The 21889-nt window shown below is 47.2% G+C and overlaps 1 protein-coding gene across 7 annotated transcripts in view; it reads left to right on the top strand.

Moving 5' to 3' along the window:
- Window positions 1–16947, top strand: part of ATP7B (ATPase copper transporting beta) — an 81128-nt gene extending 64181 nt beyond the window's left edge. For 6 of the 7 annotated variants that reach the window (XM_025364259.1, XM_025364260.1, XM_025364258.1 and 3 more), the window contains 9 exons: window positions 2921–3115; window positions 5115–5297; window positions 6837–7005; window positions 8155–8298; window positions 10168–10310; window positions 11979–12182; window positions 12265–12382; window positions 13969–14071; window positions 14637–16947. In XM_025364259.1, the coding sequence (XP_025220044.1) occupies window positions 2921–3115; window positions 5115–5297; window positions 6837–7005; window positions 8155–8298; window positions 10168–10310; window positions 11979–12182; window positions 12265–12382; window positions 13969–14071; window positions 14637–14910 (1533 nt within the window). In that variant the 3' untranslated portion in view covers window positions 14911–16947. The remainder of the gene's footprint in view (window positions 1–2920; window positions 3116–5114; window positions 5298–6836; window positions 7006–8154; window positions 8299–10167; window positions 10311–11978; window positions 12183–12264; window positions 12383–13968; window positions 14072–14636) is intronic. The other variant, XM_025364256.1, reaches the window with a different exon arrangement.
- The last annotated feature ends 4942 nt before the right edge of the window (window positions 16948–21889 follow it).

The raw sequence follows: 21889 nt of genomic DNA, 5'->3' as shown, positions 1-21889 counted from the left end.
CATAGAAAATAGCTCACTTTAAATGTCAATGGCATGATAATATGATTTAACACATTTTAAGAAAAATATGTTTTGATGTATATGTTTACCAGTACCATCTTTGACCTCCCAGCTTCCCAAGTAATGTGAATAGCTTTTTATGTTTTCTTATTTATTTATTTATTTATTTATTTATTTATTCATTTGAGATGGAGTCTCCCTCTGTTGCCCAGGCTGGAGTACAGTGGATTAATCTCGGCTCACTGCAACTTCCGCCTCCCAGGTTCAAGCAATTCTCCTGTCTCAGCCTCCCGAGTATCTGGGACTGCAGGTGCACGCCACCACGCCCAGCTAATTTTTGTATTTTTAGTAGAGATGGGGTTTCACCGTGTTAGTCAGGCTGGTCTCGAACTTCTGACCTCAGGTGGTCTGCCTGTCTCGGCCTCCTAAAGTGCTGGGGTTTCAGGCATGAGCCACTGCACCCAGACGTGAATAGCCTTTTATAGTAAATGTTTTCTAAACATTGTATGTGAGGCAATGGCATATACATTTTTTAGTTTAAAAAAGTGGTTGAAGAACACTATCTTAGGAAATATGGTTTTATTAAACCTCAGAAAAAGAAAGGAAAATACAGGCCACCCCTCAAAAAACGTATTTTCTTGAGGAATAAAATCTGTATTACATCTGTGATTCTCAGTTGGGAGCTATGACATTTTTGGTTTTTGTGACTGAGGGGATGCTGCTAAACATCCTACAAGGCACATCACAGGCCCCTACGACAAAGAATTATCTGGCCCCAAATGTCAGTAGCACTGAGGTTGAAACCTTGATAATGTACTTAAAAAACTAATGGCACACTTAGAACAGTATTTGGTACTGTTAACGGCACAATAAGCAGAACAATGAGTGGTAACGTCACCATGAGTGGAACAATGTTTTTACCTTATCTTATTCCTAGCCCAGTCTAATGCTTGTTATACCATAGAGCCATAGAATGAGAAACCAAACTGGGTGTGGCGAAGCACCTGTAGACTCAGCTACTCGGGAGGCTAAGGCAGAGGATCCTTTGAGTCCAGGAGTTTGAGGCTGTAGTGTGCTGTGACGGTGCCTGTGAATAGCCACTGCACTCCAGCCTGGGTAACACAGCAAAAAGTACAAATATGGAATGGATAATTTTTTTCTTTTAAAAACAATTCTGCACATAATTAAAAGTATATCAAATATTCTCAGGACACATGTCATTTAGTAGGATGTCATTTTCTCCCTCAAATTTTCCATCTTAAATTGAAAAATGTTCAAGTCAAACACTTTCTGACATCTAAGGAAACTCAGTGCTCTTAAAAGTAACTTACAGATATATTGGTAGAATGTGCCAGTGGCTATCCATGGCACCTGACCGCCTACAATTTCGGCTTTTTCGGGAGAGCAGTGCCTTGGCATGTGGCCATGGGAAGACTCAGTCCTAAACAAGTTGGAATCTGTGGCTTTCTGCTGTTCCATGCCTTTCCATCTTACTTTGGCTTCTTTTGTTTTTATCTGCAATATCAGGGAGGATGCTGGCAAACGAGGTACTGCATGTTCCTTTAAGATACTATCATCTCTCTGCTGTACGAAAGTCATTGTAGAGAAGGGCTCATGGTAACTTCCGGAAGTCCCCCCAGTCCTGTCAGAATGCCAGGTGTGATTTTGACAAGAATTAGTGTGTTTTTAAAAAAGATTACATAATCTTTATCTCTACAAATCTTAAACAATATATCCCTCTACCTAAATATAACTGTTTCTATGAAAATTAAAAGACCCCTTTAGTAATATATCTTATTTTAGAATCCTGCCTTTCAGAGTGAAATAATAAAATGTAGATGGAAGCTAACGAGGTTGTGGTCCGTAGCCTTACCCTAGACAACTGCTTTTTACAATAAGTAAACGAACATAATATCTCTTGATTATACTCCATAGCCACCAGCCATTTTTAAAAATAAACCGAGATAATTCAAGCTCTCAGAATACAAATAATGCCAAGTGTCTGGAAAGTAGACTCATATTTTGTTTGTTTTGGGTTACAAAGAAAAAATAGTGAAAAATGCAGAGAAGAAAGTAAAGATACCTCCAAATCATATCCCTAGAAGTAATTTTTTTGCACATTAGTGGATACCTTTCCAGTATTGTTGAAATGCTATATTCAGATATAGGCAGAGATTTTTGCATGAATAAATCCAGCACATGCCATTTTGTACTTGCTTTTTAATTTTGCAATGCTGCTGGTACCTTTCCATATCAGTAAATGTAGATATACATCATCATTCCAACAGTTGCCTCGTATCCTATTATATACACCACACCTACAATTTAATTAACCAATCTATTGTTTCCATTTTTTGTCATTACAAAAGCAAAACACTGTGGTAAATATTCTTGCATCTTTTCTCATTTATATGATTATCACCTTAGAATAGCATTTTTTAAGCTTTCCTAATGATGAAAAAAATAACGATAATAGTTACTGTTTCTTAGATGCTGCTCCTATGCCCGGTGTTATGTACTGTGTATATGTATATGTTTATATGTGTATTGCCTCATTCAATCCGTACCACAATTTATGAGCTATGCATTATCATCTCCATTTTGTGTATGAGGAAACCAGAATCTGGATCTGTGTGGTCCATCTCCAGAGTCTGCTTTCCCCTGTCAAGGGCTTTTATTTGACTCTGCTCCTGTAATGCCTCTTTGAGGGAAACCTGTAGGATGACGTTGGATAGCTGGGATGTGGAGAGCAGTAATGTGTTCTCTATGATGGCAGAGCAGTGCAGAATACCATCTGTTTCCAAAACCCAAGTTTGTCACACTGTGCCCAGTGCCCCCCTGAAATGCCCTTATGTGATTAGAGTTCTGGGAGCTTCCTTATTGAACTCTCAACCTGCCTCTGACTCTGTCCTGTTTTCAGAACCCCAACAAGCACATCTCCCAGACAGAGGTGATCATCCGGTTTGCATTCCAGACGTCCATCACGGTGCTGTGCATTGCCTGCCCCTGCTCCTTGGGGCTGGCCACGCCCACGGCCGTCATGGTGGGCACCGGGGTGGCCGCGCAGAATGGCATCCTCATCAAGGGAGGCAAGCCCCTGGAGATGGCGCACAAGGTCAGCCTGTACCACGGCTTTCCCCGTCCTGAGAGATGAAAGTAGTATCTGTTTACTATTTCACGTTGAGAGAAAAGCCTGAGAGCCACTCAAGACAGCAGTGTTAATTACATAGAATAGTAAGTCAAGTCTAACTAGGAATAACGACAGTAGCAACAGAATAGCCACCAGTCATATAATGAAACACTATCAACATTACTTGATTTAATTGCATTAACAACTCTGTGTGGTAGGTGCTTATCGTTCCCATTTTACAGATGAGGAAACTGCAGCAGGAGGAGATTAGGTTACTCGCCCAAAGGCCTGCAGCTAACCAGAGGCAGAGCTGGGATTCACACCCAGGTAGTCAGGCTCCAGGACAAAAGCCCCACTGTGACATCTGTGGGATTAGTGGTGGGTCCTGTGACTCTGGGGAGTAAAGAGTGAGTGACGGTGTTTGTGAAGTGTCTTCCTTTTGCCTAACTTACCTCTGGCCTTTCACACTTGCACCTATGTAATCAGCATTTGCTGGGCACGCACTGCATGTGGGCCCCACACTGGGTTCTGGCGATGGTCATGGTTTCTAGCTGCCAAGGAGCCCACCAGGTTAGGGGGAAAGACAGACAGTGAAAAAGTAAATAGCAAAGCTGAGTGAGTATTTACGAGATACTGAGTATTGACCAGTGGTGCTTGATGCCCTGGGGACACTTGAACAGGGGCCAATCCTAGACTTGGGGTGCTGGACTCAGGGACGAGGGTGCTGCAGGTGGTCAGGGAAGCGAATGCGAATGTTCATCTGAGACCTTACTGTTGAGTGAGAGCTGGACAATGGAGCTGGGGAAGAGTGTTCCAACATGGGGACAGCAGGTGGACAGGACCTGTGAAGGTAGAACTTCCCCTCCCCGCGGTATCCCCAGCATCTAGCCTGAGACATCGAGTGCATTCAGAAGTTATCTGTTGAATGAGCAAATGAGGAACTGGAAGAAAATCATTGGGAGAGAGGAACTAGAGATGAGACTGTTGAGGGAGGGGCCAGAATCCAAAGGCTGAAGATTTAGTAAAGGGTTCTGAACGTTACCCTAGAAGTCGCGTGGGGATGGCATACCCACGTGATGTGACCGGATCGTGTGTTGGGAAGATCATTCTGGCTGCACAGTGAAGGATGCACTGAAAGCTGGCAAGAATCTCTGGAGGAAGATGAGTTAAGTGTGTTGAAGGAAGGCCACCACTCAGTATCAGAAACAAAAAGCTGAATTATTTGTTTGCACAATTGTAAGGGAGAACCCTGCATAGAACCCTGCTGTGGGACATGGTCTGAGAAGAACAACCTGCTAGCCTTAAATGGGTTCGAATTATACACTTCAGGGATTACTGAACTTTCAGAAGCAGGGCTCAGGGCTCAGCTGGCCCTGGTCATGGAAGTGCAGGTACCTGAATATAGCTGCTGCCCATATCTGAGCCCAGAGGTGTGGGAACTCTGCAGACTGCCATTGACCAAGTGTGACCAACTTAAAACTGGCTGCGGGGGTTTGCTTGTCTTTATGGCCATAGAATAGTCCTTTCCTTTCTTGAACTCAGAGTGTGAGGACTCTATTCCCAGTAGCTTTTGCACTTGGGCAGGCAAGAGGAAGCTGTGGTTGGGCTCGGCGGATGGCAGTGGACAGGGAGGCAGGTGTCCCTCAGGGTCCTGACTCCTGACCTGACCTGAGGAAGTCTGTGGATGGTGTCACTGTTGGGGGGACAGTGCTGTGCCATCTCCTGTACAGCCAAGGTTTCTGGCTTTGCCTGGTCAAGGTCAAGCCTCAGTGTGGCTGGTTTGACTGGACACGTAGGGAAACAGTTTCTTTGCAGTGGGAGTTGTTGAACCCTGAGATTGAACGACAGAGGATCACGTTAGAAAGCTGTGCAGGTGTCTTGTTTCCTGTCTGAGGCAGGTTGGGTGAGGTTCTGCATCAGGACTATGACTATGGAAGCCCCTCCATCTGTATTGTGGTCACTGAGTTGTGGTTGTTTTTGGCAGATAAAGACTGTGATGTTTGACAAGACTGGCACCATTACCCATGGGGTCCCCAGGGTCATGCGAGTGCTCCTTCTGGGGGATGTGGCCACCCTGCCCCTCAGGAAGGTTCTGGCTGTGGTGGGGACTGCAGAGGCCAGCAGCGAACACCCCTTGGGCGTGGCAGTCACCAAATACTGTAAAGAGGTACGTGGACCTGGGCATGGCCCTGCCCTCCCCACCAGTGCTCCTTTACTCCTCACCATGTCCTTCTCTCCTAGCTGCCCTTGAGCAGGCCTTCTCTGTGTGGTCTGGAAAAGCACTTAGAAGGCCCCTCTGCAGCAGGTGGGGATAGGGCTCACAGTCAGCCCTTGCCACAGTTTCAGGTTATCACAAAGGGAGTTCAGTGTCACAGGCATTTGCTGAACATCACCAGGCACCAGGCTCAGGAGAACAACAGGAGTGGGATGTGAAGTCTACCCTTTGGAAGCTCACAGCCTTGGGGAGTGTGGGCAGTCTGGAAACTCAGTGCTTTGCCAGTGCTTAGTGCAAGGGGACACAAACATGAAATGGGAGTATTGGGGTGGCAGGGAGAAATCTACTCCCCTGGGAGCACCTGGGACAGAGAGGAAGCAGCTGAGGTGAGCCAGAGCGCCCGGCAGGTTCTTGGCACTTCATAGAGAAGCATTGCCCTCTTTTGGTCTCTCCACATGAAATGTTCTGTTTTGTTTTCTCTTAATTTCAGTCTGAATATAGGGGCAGCAGAACGTGTCACACAGAATATTGCCCTGACAATTTTTAAACAGCCTGAGCAATACTGTTAGCAGTAAATGTAGAAAGGTGATATCGTTGCCTTGAAAAACAGTTGACAACTCTTCCTGGTCAGAGGCTCTTCCAGAAACCTCATTTCTAGTTTTGTCCTTCATGTGGGGTCAGACAGCCCACTGTTTCACACCTCTCCCTTCTGACATTTCAGGGAGAATCTTGCTCACCCTCAGTCATCCTTCATTTGTTGTATGGTCTGGAAAACCGCTTCGAAGGCTCCTCTGCAGCAAGTGGAGATAAGGGACTCACAGTCAGCCCTTGCCATAGTTCTAGGTTATCATAAAGGGAGGTCGGTGTCACAGGCATTTGCTGAACATCACCAGGCACCAGACTCAGGAGAACAACAGGAGTGGAATGTGAACTCTGCCCTTCAGGAGCTCACAGCCTGGGGGAGGACAGGCGGTCTAGAAACCCCAGCCATTCCTTTCCCCTGCCACCTTGTCCCCTCCTCCTCCAGGGTCTGATATACAGGCAATTATCTCTTGATAGCCTCAAAGAGCTTTGTTAACACTACTTATTCCATTGTTTTTATGAAATTATTTGCAACATAAAATTTACTTCTCCCTCTCTTTGGCACCTGCACTCCTCTTTAATTTGAGGTGTTTGATATGAATTGCCTTTTTTCTTTCCATTCGGTAACCTGTTCACTGTCATGAGGCACCCACCCAGGGCAACATTTTAGGCTGTTTAGTCTCATTCAACTTTACAGCTATAGTATCTTTACCAAAGGGGGAGAAATAATTACTAGTCACTATCTTAACCTTTCCCATCCATTCCACCTCCCTTTCCTCCTTTCTCTCAGTTCCTGCTTTCCACTGTTCTCTTGCCACCTTCACCCTGTGTCCCTGTCCTGCTACCCCTCCCTCTCACATCACCCCTCTTGGCTTACAGGTTCCTCTCCCTCTCTTTCCACCTTCCCAGGAACTTGGAACAGAGACCTTGGGATACTGCACGGACTTCCAGGCGGTGCCAGGCTGTGGAATTGGGTGCAAAGTCAGCAACGTGGAAGGCATCCTGGCCCACAGTGAGCGCTCTTTGAGTGCACCTGCCAGTCACCTGAATGAGGCTGGCAACCTTCCCGCAGAAAACGGTATTGCTGGCCTCTGTCTCTGCAGCTGGTTCAAAGTAGAGGTGGGCCAAACCACAGAGAGCACCACGTCCAGCAGTGATGGCCTCTGCTGTGCGGCAGACGGTTCATGGCTAAGGCAGCCAAGCCTGCCTCCCCACCCCCAGGAAAGTTTCTCACATGTTCTTGGGTGCATGTAAATTTTGTTGCTTATGGCTGCCTTAAATTTGTAGAGCATTGTTTAGCTGACCCGTGATTTTGATTTGTCTCTTTCTTATCCCAAATTGGTCTTGCTTCTCATAAGCCACAGAGTTGGCAGATGGGAATTCCACTTTTGTTCTTCCTGTTTCCATCCCGTGTGGTAGAACTCTGGTATTTACCGAGCAGGCAGAAAAAGTCAGGAAAGCAGAGGGAAATGTCTGCCCAAGCCAGGAAGGGACACTGCTTGGAGGGACAGCTGCTTTTGAAGAATGGCCTTTCTTATTCTCAAGGTAGCTTGCCAGCCACCAGAATAAAGGGTGGAAAACACTCAAAACCCGTGACTAGTGTTTTTCCTAAGTGTTGGTAGTGAAATTGTGACTTAGATTGTGTGGTTAGAAGCCACGTACTACCTTCCAGCCTTTAAAACCCCAGATGGCCTTTCGATGAGAGCTTCCAGAGCCTGGCCGCGCAGTGACACCTCAGTTAGCAGCACACACTGTTTGAAAGTGACAGGTGAGAGGTGCATTAGCCTCGGGAGTTACAGTTTTAAACATTTCATGTAGACTTGCCTCATTATTCGTTGATTCACCTGGGGTCGTTGATACCAAGCAGTAATGAATGTAGTCAACACTTGCTTTGTGTGCCGGGCAAATAGCTAAGTGCTTCTAATCCCTGCAGAAAAAGAATCAATGGATACTTCTAAGACAAAGACGGACGTTGCCTTATGTTTAATACGTTTATGCCATGTCCACCCATATAGCATGTACTATTAATGCCTCATCTTAATTCATACCCACATGTCCTACACATTAATTTTACTTTTTTTTTCTTGTCCTAAAGGATGCTGTCACAAGAGGAAGGTTACAGTTTTTCAGATTGGTTAAAAGGATATTTTGCTGTTAAAAGGATGCATGGTTTTAGTTAACAGCGAAATTGGACCATTTAGAAATAACCACAGCCTCTTTTGAATAGATGCAGCCCCCCAGACCTTCTCTGTGCTGATTGGAAACCGTGAATGGCTGAGGCGCAACGGCTTAACCATTTCCAGTGACGTCAGTGACGCTATGACAGACCACGAGATGAAAGGACAGACAGCCATCCTGGTGGCTATTGACGGTATCTTCTGCTTCTGCCTTCCTTCTGCTCTCTCAGAAATGCAGTTTTCTGCAGATATCAGGCAAAAGAGTCCTCCTTTAAAAAAGAAAAGAAAACAAATGAAAACCTTCCTCTCTTAATTTCAGGCCTGTTTCCCAAAAGATTGCCTTTTTGTCTTTTCTCTTCATTGTTTCCCACTGTCTCCATCTTGGCCCCATAGCCAGCTCTGGTCTGGCCTCAGTCTTCTTGACCTTGGAATTCTAAACTGTCTTTGTCATCATCGTTGCTCTTGTCCGGGTGGGCAGTTCAGAGTCATCCTTCTCATTCATCCCTGCAGACAAAGCAGGAATTCACTTCCCAACAGGTTTAACTACAGGACGCATTTAAACAATGAGATCCATGCCACTCTTCTCTGTCTGCTTTATTTATTTGTTATTACTTTTGTTTTTTTTTTTAGATCGAGTTTCCCTCTTGTCACCCAGGCTGTAGTGCAGTGGTGCGATCTCGTCTCACTGCAACCTCTGCCTTCGGGTTCAAATAATTCTCCTGCCTCAGACTCCTGAGTAGCTGGGATTACAGGCCCCCACCACCACGCCAAGCTAAATTTTGTATTTTTAGTAGAGATGGGTTTTCACCAGGCTGATCTCGAACTCCTGACCTCAGGTGATCCCCCTGCCTTGGCCTCCCAAAGTGCTGGGATTACAGGCGTGAGCCACCGCGCCTGCCCTTCTGTTTGCTTTATACAGACTGGTGTTGCATAGAGTACAGGTCTCAAGACTGTGTGTGTTGGCTGGGTGCGGTGGCTTACATCTATAATCCCAGCACTTTGGGAGGCTGAGGTGGTTGGATCACCTGAGGTTGGGAGTTCGAGACCAGCCTGACCAACATGGTGAAACCCCGTCTCTGCTAAAAAAATATTAGCCGGGCGTGGTGGCAGGCGCCTGTAATCCCAGCTACTGGGGAGGCTGAGGCAGGAGAATCGCTTGAACCTGGGAGTCGGAGGTTGTGGTGAGCCAAGATCATGCCATTGCACTCCAGCCTGGGCAACGAGAATGAAACTCCATCTCAAATAAAAAAAAAGACTGCATGTGTTTTAGTGCTGAGATTCTATCCTGGGTTTTACATGCCAGAGAGATTGGAGTCTTTACTTTGTTAATGTTAGTTTCTGCTAATAGAAGTAACAGTATATGCAAGCAAGAAATAAAATTTATGATACCTTTTGAATGCTCCAGCCAAATATGTCTTCCTCTCACATTCTCTCTTTTTTTTCCCTTTTTGTAAGTCTTTGTAAATCCACCCTCCCCTTGGCTCTCAAACCAGAATTGGCACAAGTAAAGGAGTCATGCCATCTCGTATGTCATCCCTCACTGTGTTCTCATTCACACCTCAGCCCTAAAAACCCTCCTGCTTCTATAGCTAAAGATTCACTCAAAGAGAAATTCTGCCAAAATGTTTTCTGTAGGAAAAGACAAAGAAGGATTGATTTTCTAGTTTGGACATTTATCACTTTAAGTGATATCTGTTATATTTCTTGAATTTTAGTCGCTAACGTGTATTGAATTCTTATTACGAGCCAGGCACTTTGCAAAGTGTCATACATGCTCCTTGCAGAAAGTTTGGAAAATTCAGCTATAAAGGAGAAAATGAAATCACTCATAATCCTATTCCTCGGGGAGTCACTGTGAAGATTTTAATTATATTGCTTCCAGACTTTTCCGTATGTCTGTAAATGCATGTACTTTTTAAAAAGCAAAAAAACCCCATTGTGTTATATAATTTGGCGTTTTGTTTTTTGCACGTAACATTATATGATGAGAACATTGCAAATGTGGTGTCTTGATGCGGGGTGCCCATCCTGTGTAGCTGCTGATGCCGGCTGGTTCACTCCAGGTGTGCTCTGTGGGATGATTGCTATCGCAGATGCTGTCAAGCAGGAGGCCGCCCTGGCTGTGCACACGCTGCAAAGCATGGGTGTGGACGTGGTTCTGATCACCGGGGACAACCGGAAGACAGCCAGAGCCATTGCCACCCAGGTACAGCCCTTTAATATTGCAAACTACGTAAAGCTCATAAAAGCAGTTAGAGGCCGGGCGCGGTGGCTCAAGCCTGTAATCCCAGCACTTTGGGAGGCCGAGACGGGCGGATCACGAGGTCAGGAGATCGAGACCATCCTGGCTAACACGGTGAAACCCCGTCTCTGTTAAGAAATACAAAAAACTAGCCGGGCGAGGTGGTGGGCGCCTGTAGTCCCAGCTACTCGGGAGGCTGAGGCAGGAGAATGGCGTGAACCCGGGAGGCGGAGCTTGCAGTGAGCTGAGATCCTGCCACTGCACTCCAGCCTGGGCGACAGAGCGAGACTCCGTCTCAAAAAAAAAAAAAAAAAAAAAAGCAGTTAGAGACAAAAGTAAGCACCAGTTGGCCCAGCACTGAACTGTACTCCTGCTCTTTTCCCCTCTCTGGATGCTTTTCTCTCCACGTGCTTCATTCTGTGGCCACGTAGTGTCACACGTGAGCACTGTGGTGCCGTGCGAAGATCTCTTCCTGGGGTTTGGGTGCATGCATCCTCGAAAAAGGAGTTCCATTGTTCTCTAACCTTTTCCCAGTCTTTGCAATGGAAAAAAAGTATGTGGCTTAAGGGCTAAGATAGACATTTTCTAACCTTTATGTTAAAGGAAGATTTTGCCAGCTCAGCTCTTCTCACTCGGGTGCTCAGATAAGTGACTCAGTCCTGGGCAGTTCTCCAGCAGCCTAGCCCCTGAGGCTGTTTGGCCTGTGAGGACAGTACCACTGGATGGCTGCCTGACTCCTCACACAGCAGTGGCTCCAGTTTGGATTCCTAGAAATTATGCACCTCCAAATGTGTGCAGAGCTCTAGGCTTCTGAAAGCTTAATTGTGTTCCTTGAGGGAAGCAGCAGTACCCCTGTTTTACATGGTCCTCCTTGCTAATGGTGGACCTGTTTAGCGTCCTTCCCCCCTTTTCTGGCTAACACTTGTTCATCCATTCAGCAGGCACTTATGAAGCACCACGAATGTGACAGGCAGGTGCGGGGCCAGGCTCTGTGAGGAATGAAGGGGGCTCGGCTCACAGTCTTGCAAGAAGGCGGACCAGTGACAGTGTATATCTGAGAAGCGGGAGAGGGGCTAGGAAAGGAAAACTGCACCTTCCCAGGACACAGCAGGCAGCAGGAGCATTTCCCAGGGGCACAGAATAGCACGGCGATTTGGAGACACCACAGGGAGCTGAATGGTGTGGTCAAGTGTGGCACCAGTGGCCGAACCCTGAGACTCTGGGGACCTCAGAAGCAGACCTGAGAGTTGAGCTGCCCTCCTCTGGGAGGTGCATGGGGTCTGCTGGAGGACATGAGACAGGAGAGTAGGGACCCATGGCCATACAGATGCTTTGGAAAGACCATGGGGGCAGCACATGGAGAAGAAGGTTGGGGTACTGAGCTGTGGACAGGGAGACCAGCAAGGGGGTTGTTTGCACATCCAGAAAAGGACAGGGCCTAAACCAGTACAGGGTGTTGGGGCAGGAGCCAGGGATGAACTGGCCCTGTGACAGCAAACCTGCAGGGTGTGGCTGACCAACGTCACTGACTGGACCCAGAGGCTGAGGGCAGAGGGGCAAGGGTAATTTGAGGCTTCTGCTGCTATCTGATACCTTTTGCCTACACCAGGCATTGCCTTTCTTTTGTCTTAGGTTGGCATCAACAAAGTCTTTGCAGAGGTGCTGCCTTCGCACAAGGTGGCCAAGGTCCAGGAGCTCCAGAATGAAGGGAAGAGAGTCGCCATGGTGGGGGATGGGGTCAATGACTCCCCAGCCTTGGCTCAGGCAGACATGGGTGTCGCCATTGGCACTGGCACGGATGTGGCCATCGAGGCAGCCGACGTCGTCCTCATCAGAGTGAGCGCGGCTGCAGCCAGGCTGTGGGTGCTGGGAGGGTGGTGGGCAGACGCCTTCCTCACCGTGTGCTTCTCTCTATCAGAATGATTTGCTGGATGTGGTGGCTAGCATTCACCTTTCCAAGAGGATTGTCCGGAGGATACGCATCAACCTGGTCCTGGCACTGATTTATAACCTGGTTGGGATACCCATCGCGGCAGGTAGGCAGCTTTTACCCACTGTGCTCCAGCTGCGCCCAGAAAGGCTTCTGTCTCCCAGGTTTCTGCTGAGGTTAGTGAGTAGCTCACTCACTGGCTGGCTAGAGATGTTTTAGAAAGGCTGGTTTTTTTTACGTCCCCTGCTTTATATGTCTTTAAAGGTAAATGAGAAACTGTGACGAGGACCTGAAAACTTCATTCACTCTGTTCCTTTCTAAAAAGCTAGTGGAGATGCTTGGCTGTATTTTCTGAGCCCTATTTTACTGTGGCCTTATTTTCAGAGCCATTTGTTAAGACATATAGTCTGAGGAATAATCATTAGTAAGAATTATGGGGCATCTGCTACATGTTAGGCACAATAATTGGTGTTTCAGAACCTTATCCTGAACTTCAGTCCTGCCCAAGTTTCACTCTGAGTTACACAAATGATCATGGAAAGAAACGGCTTTTTGGCCAGGCGTGGTAGCTCATGCCTGTAATCCCAACACTTTGGGAGGCTGAGGCAGGAGGGTCATTTGAGCTCAGGGGTTCAAGACTCACCTGGGCAACATAGTGAGACTTCATCTCTACAGAAATTTTAAAATTAGCTGGGCATAGTAGCATACACCTTAGTCCCATCTGGGAGTACAGAGGCTGGGGCAGGAGGATTTGTTGAGCCCAGGAGTTGGAGGTGGCAGTGACCCATGATTGTACCACTGTACTCTAGCCTGGGCAAGAGTAAAACCCTGTCTCAGAAAAAAGAAAAAGAAAAGAAATAGATTTTTCTGCTTTGTAATTCCCCCTCATTCCCCCTCCCCAAGAAACGCCTCTCCCCTGCCCTCTGCCCCCTGCCCCCTGCCCCGGGAACATGGCAGTGAAAAGTTCCAGACCCTTCTGCAAGGCAGTGTTCTTCCATGGGCTGAGGAGAGATCAAGTTTGTAATCACAGCATTCCTGCCTCAGTCTCCCTTGTGTCTGAGTGGTTAGTGGTGACTTGTGTAACAGGGTGTTGGCCTCCTGAGCCCAGTGAGTTAGGCAGGTTTACTTCCTGTCCCCAGAGCCGGCTCAGGAGCTTAATTCCCCCAGTGTGTGTGCCTCTGCCACACAAAGTTGACCATACCTGTCTCATGACCCTGTCCTGGGACCTGGCTCTCATTCCTCTTTTAAAGATGTCATGAAGCCCTGGAGGCAAGATCATCTGCTAGACAAGGGCTGTGGCCATCAGCCATGTTTGTCCTCTGTGGTACTGTGGCTGCAGGATGGGCAGCTGGCTCCCTCACCTCCTGCCACTTTTCTCCTCCCGCTCCTCCCACTCTGGTTCGTTGCTGCCCTGGAGCTCGCCCTGAAATGGGATGCCACCTGTGGGTGGTTCTGGGAATGTCAGGGCAAATGGAAGAGAGCCAGGCCCGCTTGACAGCACCCCACACCCAGCTTTCTAGGAAGTCTCACTTTGGGGGGCCTGTGAACAAGATCCATTGGCCGGGGCTTCCGAGCCCGCCAGGTGGAGACCTCACTGGGGGCCGCTGAGGGTGGGGCCAGCCCAGTGCCTGAGGCCCTCTCCTGGCTCCTCTCCCCAGGCCTAGGTGTGAGTGCGAGTTCTTTCTTCCCCAGGTGTCTTCATGCCCATCGGCATTGTGCTGCAGCCCTGGATGGGCTCAGCAGCCATGGCCGCCTCCTCTGTGTCTGTGGTGCTGTCATCCCTGCAGCTCAAGTGGTGAGTCCCCTCAGGCGGAGCATCTGTTGGAGGCTCCCAGGAGGCCCTGTCATTCTGCATGCTCAGGGAACAGTGGAACTTGCCTCTCATTCCCCAGTCATTCACCTGGGACAAACGCTGCAGTGGCAGCCCACGTGGAGCCTGGTGTGCATGCGTGTAACTTATCAGCACCGTGAGCAGGCAATTCACTGCTGCCCATCCATGTGCTGGGCTGCCCTTGCTCTGCTGCTCAAGGGCTGTTATTGTGAACATCAAGCAGACATGGGTCCCTGTGTATTATCTATCATTTTTTTTCTTTAAAAAAGATGTTCACTTATTTATGAGTGCATTCATTTAACAAAAGTGAGTGGCAGCCTACAATATGCAAGGCATTTGCTTAGGAAGTTTCTAAATCAGGTGAGCTTTCCTGGAACCATAGGGAGTTTAATATCCTTTTCCTTGGGAACTCTTGAGGTTTTGTTACTAAATGTTATTAAAAGATGGATGAGAGGCCTTCACCAGGCTGAGAAAAAAAAGAGCCTTGTTTCTAGAATGGCTCAGATGCTGTTGCCTTCCTGCTTTCCAGCTATAAGAAGCCTGACCTGGAGAGGTATGAGGCACAGGCGCATGGCCACATGAAGCCCCTGACAGCATCCCAGGTCAGTGTGCACATCGGCATGGATGACAGGCGGCGGGACTCCCCCAGGGCCACACCATGGGACCAGGTCAGCTATGTCAGCCAGGTGTCGCTGTCCTCCCTGACATCCGACAAGCCATCTCGGCACAGCACTGCAGCGGACGATGGTGGGGACAAGTGGTCTCTGCTCCTGAATGACAGGGATGAGGAGCAGTACATCTGATGGCACCAGGCAGGCGGGCCAGGGCAGGGCCTTGCCTCCACTCGCCACAAGCTGAGCAGGACAGCCAGCAGCAGGATGGGCTGAGCTAGCCTCCAGCTTTGGGGACTTCCACTCCCTGGATATGTCCAGTCATCCTGCCCTGCAGCACGTGGCCTTGTCTGAGTGCAACTGGCCTTGCCCTAGAGAGGACGGCCTGGCCTGCCTCTTGGCGTCACTGAACCGTCAGGATGGGCTTTGTCTTGGACTCTAGTCCTTGGCTGTACTGTAGAAGGTGAGAGGCGAGTCACCCTCCTCACAAACCTCTGCTTGGAGTATTTAGGATGACTGCTATGAAATGGAGAACAGTTTCATCAGGACCAAAAAACCTCACTGGGCCTTTCCAGAGAACGGCAGACCTCACTGTCAGGCTCTTTCTGATGACGCCTGTCTGTGTGCATCATGTTTCTGAGACCACAGTTTACCTCAGGTGTGCCTGCTGCTTTCTTCCTGCACAGTCTGTTCCTTTTCTCTTCTGTGTGCTTGTCCGTGGGGACCCCTTGGAACCCTGCCTGTCTCCTAGGAGGGCGAGACCAATGTCCTTGTGGTCCTTGCTGCTGCTCTCAGGCGCTTCTCCAGTGCTCTAGAGTGTGCATTTCAGCTTGAACCTGCTTCCTGGCTCGCACATCCCCAGCCAGGGAGCTTGCCACACCATTCTTCAGGTCCAGGAGAGTTCTTTTTTTGTTTGAAGCCCCCTTCTCCATGGAGTGGGGGCTTCTCAGTAGAGTGTTGTTGCTGACCAGCTGACCTGAGAGTCCAGACTTGGCTTCCTGTGGGGTCTAGGTTCTCGCAATTCAGGACGTCCTTCCATATTCCTGCCCAGCCTGTGGTGCTGAAAACGTTTGTCCCATGGGAGACATGTGTGTGCAGGAGCCTCCCTGCATGGCCCCAGGAGCTTCGTTCTCAGTCTTCTGTGTGACTGTCACCTCATGGGGTTCAATAGAGAATTCATGTCACTAGCACCTGGCCTTGTGTGGCTTGGAGATTAGGTACTGCCCAAATAGGAGGAAAGCATAGCCTCCTTGAGCCTGCCTTCTGCACGCACAGGGGCTTCAGGAAAGGAGTGGCCACAGCATCCCGAAGGGAGCATCTGTTTACCTGGCCGTGGCTCTCAGAGCAGCAGAAGGGGTCCAGTTTTAGACTCTGAAGTTGGTTGTGATTGACAGAACCCCTTGGGAGCAAACTAGTAGATGTTGGATTAAATTCTGGGTGAAACGCTTTTCTCCCACGCAAAATAGTTTTAGTGACCTTTTTCAGTGTCCATTACTTGCCAGGGGCAGTTTTAGCAGCACTTTCGATAGATTACCTCTAATCTTCCCAACCAACCAACAAGGTAGCTATTACTGTCCGCATTTTACAGGCAAGGAAACAGGCTCCAAGAGGCTGAGGACTTTGCCCAGGATGACATAGCCAGTGGACAAGCCGTGTCTGTCAGCTGTGAAGGCTTCACTCTAATTGTCCTTCTACCTTGAATAGAAGTTTTCCTGATAAGAATAAACAAGGAAAAGGTCCTTGCCTCCTGGAAGAACGAATCTACCAGGTGATCTATTCATTGTTTCAACTCAGAATGCAATTCATTCAGGAGGTCATCTGACCTTCACCTTGGATGGTTAGTTTCACTTTTTACATATAGTTTTTGCGGGGTTTTATTTTATAAAATCCAAGCGCCCCAGTGATTGTGTTTTCATTGTTTTCAGCCCGCCAACTCCAGCCCGCAGCACATTTCCGCTGTCCATCAGTAACTGTGTCCTCTCTTTATGCTTGCTTGGGGAATGTTGTTTTCTGACTAGGCTGATCATTATCTAAAGAATCTAATTCTGTTGATTTTTAAAACTTTTAGGACCATAAACGTGTTCCTATATGGACATGGAAATATTTATATAATTTTATAGAAAATAACCTTTTAGATGGTCAAAGTGTAAGGAATTTTTTTGTCAGATAACCATTTCTACTTCAAAAACATTTCATGCAATATTAGAATAAAGTTCTTGTCATTCCTCTCAAAATCTGCCTGTGAGTGAGATGCGTGGTCAGAGGCCAGTGCCGTCCTGTCTTCACGAGGGCTTCTGTGAGGCACTGGCTTGGCTTGATGTCTTTTTAGGGGGCAGAGGAGGATGGGATTTTAACAGCAGGGGACATGAGGGTGGGCAGAGCCCCCTTGATCTGCCATCCCCAGCACTGGTGTAAGTCCATTTCTCTAATGCAGGCCTGCCTCAGTGGCGTGTGGGGAGAACGCTGAAAGGCAGCTCCTGTCAAAGTCCCTGCCCTCCTGGGTTGGATACGGGCTTGAATTACTGCATCGTTTGCACCCCTCTATTCTAGGGTGAGTGTCTGCAAAAGGCTGTTCTCAAACACATCTTAATCAGGAGGGATATGTTTGGGGTTCCTTGGTCTTGAGGGAGTGGGTCAGGAGGAGGAGCAGAAAAATCTTGACTAGTGGACTCTGCTGGAAAAGCTCTGTGGGCATCTTGGGGTGGCCGGGAGGTGTAAGTGAGCCACACCTGAAGGGAGTTGACAGTGTAATCTTCACCCACACCAGGACACTTTGAAGAGCGGAAGGAGACACTATGAATAGTTATGCCAGGAGAATTGGCCTATACCGGGACTATCCAGGCAAACTGGGACATGGCGCTCACCTTCCTTCAAAGGGAAATAGACATTGTGAAGTCTCCACTGACACAGACTGTCTACTTTAGAACTTTGCCCGATCATAGGTTCCAGAGACATGCTGGTGGCATAGTCCTTTATCACATTTCAAGGTTCCCCCCCATATCCACATCTTGGTACCTACACTTCTCTGTGGAATCATTGAGGTGATTATCTCATGGCTCAATGTGACTGCATAGCTAGATGGCCAGCCCCGCCCTCCAGCACACCCTGAAGGACTTCGTGCCATGCCTGCTTGACTGTTTTTCCAGATGCCTGGGTACAGAAATTTCATGTTGTGTGCATGTCCCATTGTGAAAAGTGAGGGTGATACCACCTTAGGAAGGGATCCCCTTTCTTTAGAAGATAGATACTTTCTTTCTTTTTTGTCTTTTTTTTGTTGTTGTTATACTTTACGTTCTAGGTACATGTGCAGAGTGTGCAGGTTTGTTGCATAGGTATACATGTACCATGATGGTTTGCGGCACCCATCAACCTATCATCTACATTAGGTATTTCTCCTAATGCTATCCCTCCCCTAATCTTACCTCACCCCTCAACAGGCCCCGGTGTGTGATGTTCCCCTCCCTGTGTCCATGTGTTCTCATTGTTCACCTCCCACTTATGAGTGAGAATATGCGGTGTTTGGTTTTCTGTTCTTGTGTTAATTTGCTGAGAATGATGGTTTCCAGCTTCATCCATGTTCCCTCCCTGCAAAGGACATGAGCTCATCCTTTTTTTTTTTTTTTTTTTGAGATGAACTCATCCTTTTTTATGGCTGCATAGTATTCCATGGTGTATATGTGCCACATTTTCTTTATCCAGTCTATCATTGATGGGCATTTGGGTTGGTTCCAAGCCTTTGCTATTGTGAACAGTGCTGCAATAAGCATAGTGTGCATGTGTCTTTATAGTAGAATCATTTATAATCCTTTGGATACTTTCTAAAACTTGATCACATTTTCCTGATATATTCCTCAGGCAGAATAAATCACAGCATTCCAAATAACTTTTAGTCTTTAAGACCTTAGTGAAGAATTGTGATGGGGTTACCTTTTTAATAAACAAATGCAGTAATTCTCATTTTTTTTTTTTTTTCAAAAATGACATCTGGAAATTGACATGTTAGCAAATAGATTCTCAAATTATTCTGCTGGATTACCAAGCAGTCAAGATTAATAAAGGTGACTTTTATTTTTTATAAATCCAGTATAGACCAAAATCAGCCAATCAAACAGTTTAATTAGAAAGAGATTATTGAATTGCAGGATTTTTTTTTTTTTTGCTCTTAAAAATTATGACAGTGTTTTAGTAGGTAAACTTCCTAATGTGTATACAATTGAGTTAGACAATTTTTATTTGCATACATTTTTCTTAATTGCATCTTTGTTTTAAAAACAACAAGGAACATATGTGCAAAGAAATGCTTTAAGCAGCCACTTATGCTGACTGTCAGTTTCCCTTTGCAGATTACCTTGATGTGTGAGGAAGCTGATTTGGTATTGGAAAGTACTGTGGAGCTAGGAGGAATCAAACTGCTATATTTTCTTTATTTTCAAACTCACCTTGGGCAGGCACGTAAACACTATTGTCCAGGCTTTCATTCCAGAGGGAGATGTCTACTTTGCTGTTTTTCTTTGTGTGAAGACAATGACAGGGGTTGAAATTACAGGATAGAATATGAGAATGCTAAATAATGCTGTGAAATTCCAGAATATCCTTTATTCAGGAAGATGAATAAACAGAGATTTAAAACCATCCAAGGGCTAAAATGAAAAGAATTAATGGAAATTTAACATTTTTGCCCTTTGAAATGGAGGTGGCTATTAACTCTTCTCAATTGAAACATAATAACTTCTTATAGCAAAAAATTAGGCATATAGAAATACAGGAAGTGGGGAGGGGAAAGGCAAATACTCCCTTCCCAGCCCCAAAAGGAAAGCCTATGAACATGACTTCATGGAGGGATGTCCTTTGTGGATGGACCACATCGGGACATGGAGGGAGCAAAGCCTTCCTGCTCCTTGTTGACCAGCACCTGACCAAGTGGCAGCCATCTGAGACAGAGGTGCTGCAGTGGCCTCAGAGCGGCCTGTTGAGAGCAGATCCAGGTTCCGGTCAGGTCAGGGGACAGACAATGCTCAAATACCTCCAGGCTGCTGAGTGCTGGGTGCCTGGGCAGGTTCTGTCACTCATCTTGCCTGTCTGGCCCTCCTCACAGTGGCACTGAGAGCTATTTGCATAACTGTCCCATTTCCACAGACAGGGAACCAAGCCTCAGGTTGTGCAGCTGACTGTCCAGGACACAGAAGGGGTGTTCAAATCCATTTGGCACTGGCACTAAAGCCTGTAATCTGTTATGCTCCCTCTGGAAAGCTCCCTCTTCCTCCCAAAGGTAAATGCTGGTGCTTTCCTTAGGAGGAGAATCTGCTTCCTCAGCATCCCTTGGTCCCCTTACGTGGACAAGAAAGGTATCCTTTGGCAGGACAGTGTGGCTTATCTCAAGAGCCACCTGGTGTCTGTCTGACCAAAACAACCTCCTAGTCTGCAGCTGGAGCCAAATTAATCATTTTTTATGCATCTAGAAATGCAAGTATCAGAAGGAAAACATGGGAGAAGGGGAAGAGCGAGAGGCTGGAGGTTAGCCCTGTCGCTGGATACCTCCATGCTACGATATATGCCACACCTGTACTTGCAGCCCAGGGTTTTAGAGCCTCAGACATACATTTAGTGCAGAGTACATGTTGGGATGACTCGACAGTCACCGTATTTCTTTTTATCATCATGTGCATCTGAGCTTCATGTTAAATATTCTTGCAAGTTTATATAATTTTTTTTTTTTTTTGAGATGGAGTCTTGCTCCGTCCCCAGGCAGGAGTGCAGTGGCACGATCTCAGCTCACTGCAACCTCCGCCTCCTGGGTTCAAGTGATTCTCCTGCCTCAGTCTCCTGAGTAGCTGGGACTACAGGTGCATACCACCATACCCAGCTAATTTTTGCATTTTAAGTAGAGACGGGGTTTAACCATGTTAGTCAGGATGGTCTCGATCTCCTGACCTCATGATCTGCTCATCTTGGCCTCCCAAAGTGCTGGGATTACAGGTGTGAGCCACCACACCCAGCCTGGATAACTTTTTTTAAGGCTTGAACATTTTTTTTAAAAGAAAGGGTTTTTAAAGGGCTCACAGTACTTTTGATGGCTCCAAAGCTGCCTGTTCTACTTCCTGTGTTTGGGTCTACAGGACTCCACCTCAAACCCCTGGACAGAAATCTGTCTTCAGCAGTTGATTACAAAGCTGGTACCCTGGTAGCTTAGAAAACAGATCCTCACCAAAGCCCCGGGGGCCACTTTACCTGCTCCAGATCTCTATTTTCTCATCTGTTTGATAAGAACTGCTCTCGTTACTGCCCTGAGCTAGGAGAATGGAAGGGGCAGTCCACAGGAAACCTGCACACAAGTGCAAGGTACGCAGTGGTCACACGTGATCTCAACAGGTAGTGAATGTGTCGTGCAGTCTCCCTCAGATCATCCTACCTCTTCGCAATTAAGTGCAATCAGGGCCTCAGCCTTCTCGTCTACACGAATGGAGATAATAATAGTTCCTGTCTCACAGCACTGCCATGAGGGTATGCTAAGGTCGTCTGAGTAAAGCACTTAGAATAGTGCCTGGCACATCCAGAGTGCTCAAAAAATGCGAGCGGCTGTTGTCATCGTTGCTGTTAAGAGTGATGATGTCTGTTATTATAGAAAACAAACAAAAAAACCCAAAAAACAAAAAACCCCATCTCAGCCTTTGTTCCCGGAGCAGGTAAAAGCCATCTTTCTATGTTGGGGCAGAAGAAGTTCCTATTTTGGGGTCTGCTACTGAGACTTAGTGGACTAATAACAAGAGTTTGCCTTTAAAAAGAGCTGCATTTGTCCAGTTACTGGACACCAGGCCAGATGCCCAGTTCTCTGGTTTCTTGGTGGTCTTTGCGTGTGTACTTCACCTCAGTGTGCCCTGAGTCCAGTGGAAGACCACAGAATGTAGGGGAGGTTAACAGCACTGGCCTTGGAGTTGGACAGACCTGAGTTCAAAACCCGACTGTACCCCTTAAGAAAGTCATTCACCATTCTGAGCTTCTGAATTGGTGTAAAATGAGTTCACTGCTGCCTCAGTGGCTTGTGAAGGTTAAGTGGAATTATGTATATAAAATGCCTAGCACAGTGCGTGGCACATGGCGGACACTCATAAAAGGCAGTTATCGTTAGAATGGCACCGATGTGGCCTCCCCAAGGAGGGACTAGAGAAGTAAA

Source organism: Theropithecus gelada, chromosome 17 (genome assembly GCF_003255815.1).
Source record: "Theropithecus gelada isolate Dixy chromosome 17, Tgel_1.0, whole genome shotgun sequence".
Taxonomy (NCBI): domain Eukaryota; kingdom Metazoa; phylum Chordata; class Mammalia; order Primates; family Cercopithecidae; genus Theropithecus; species Theropithecus gelada.
Note: the sequence above shows the minus strand (reverse complement) of the source record. Positions and strands in the feature narration are given on the sequence as shown.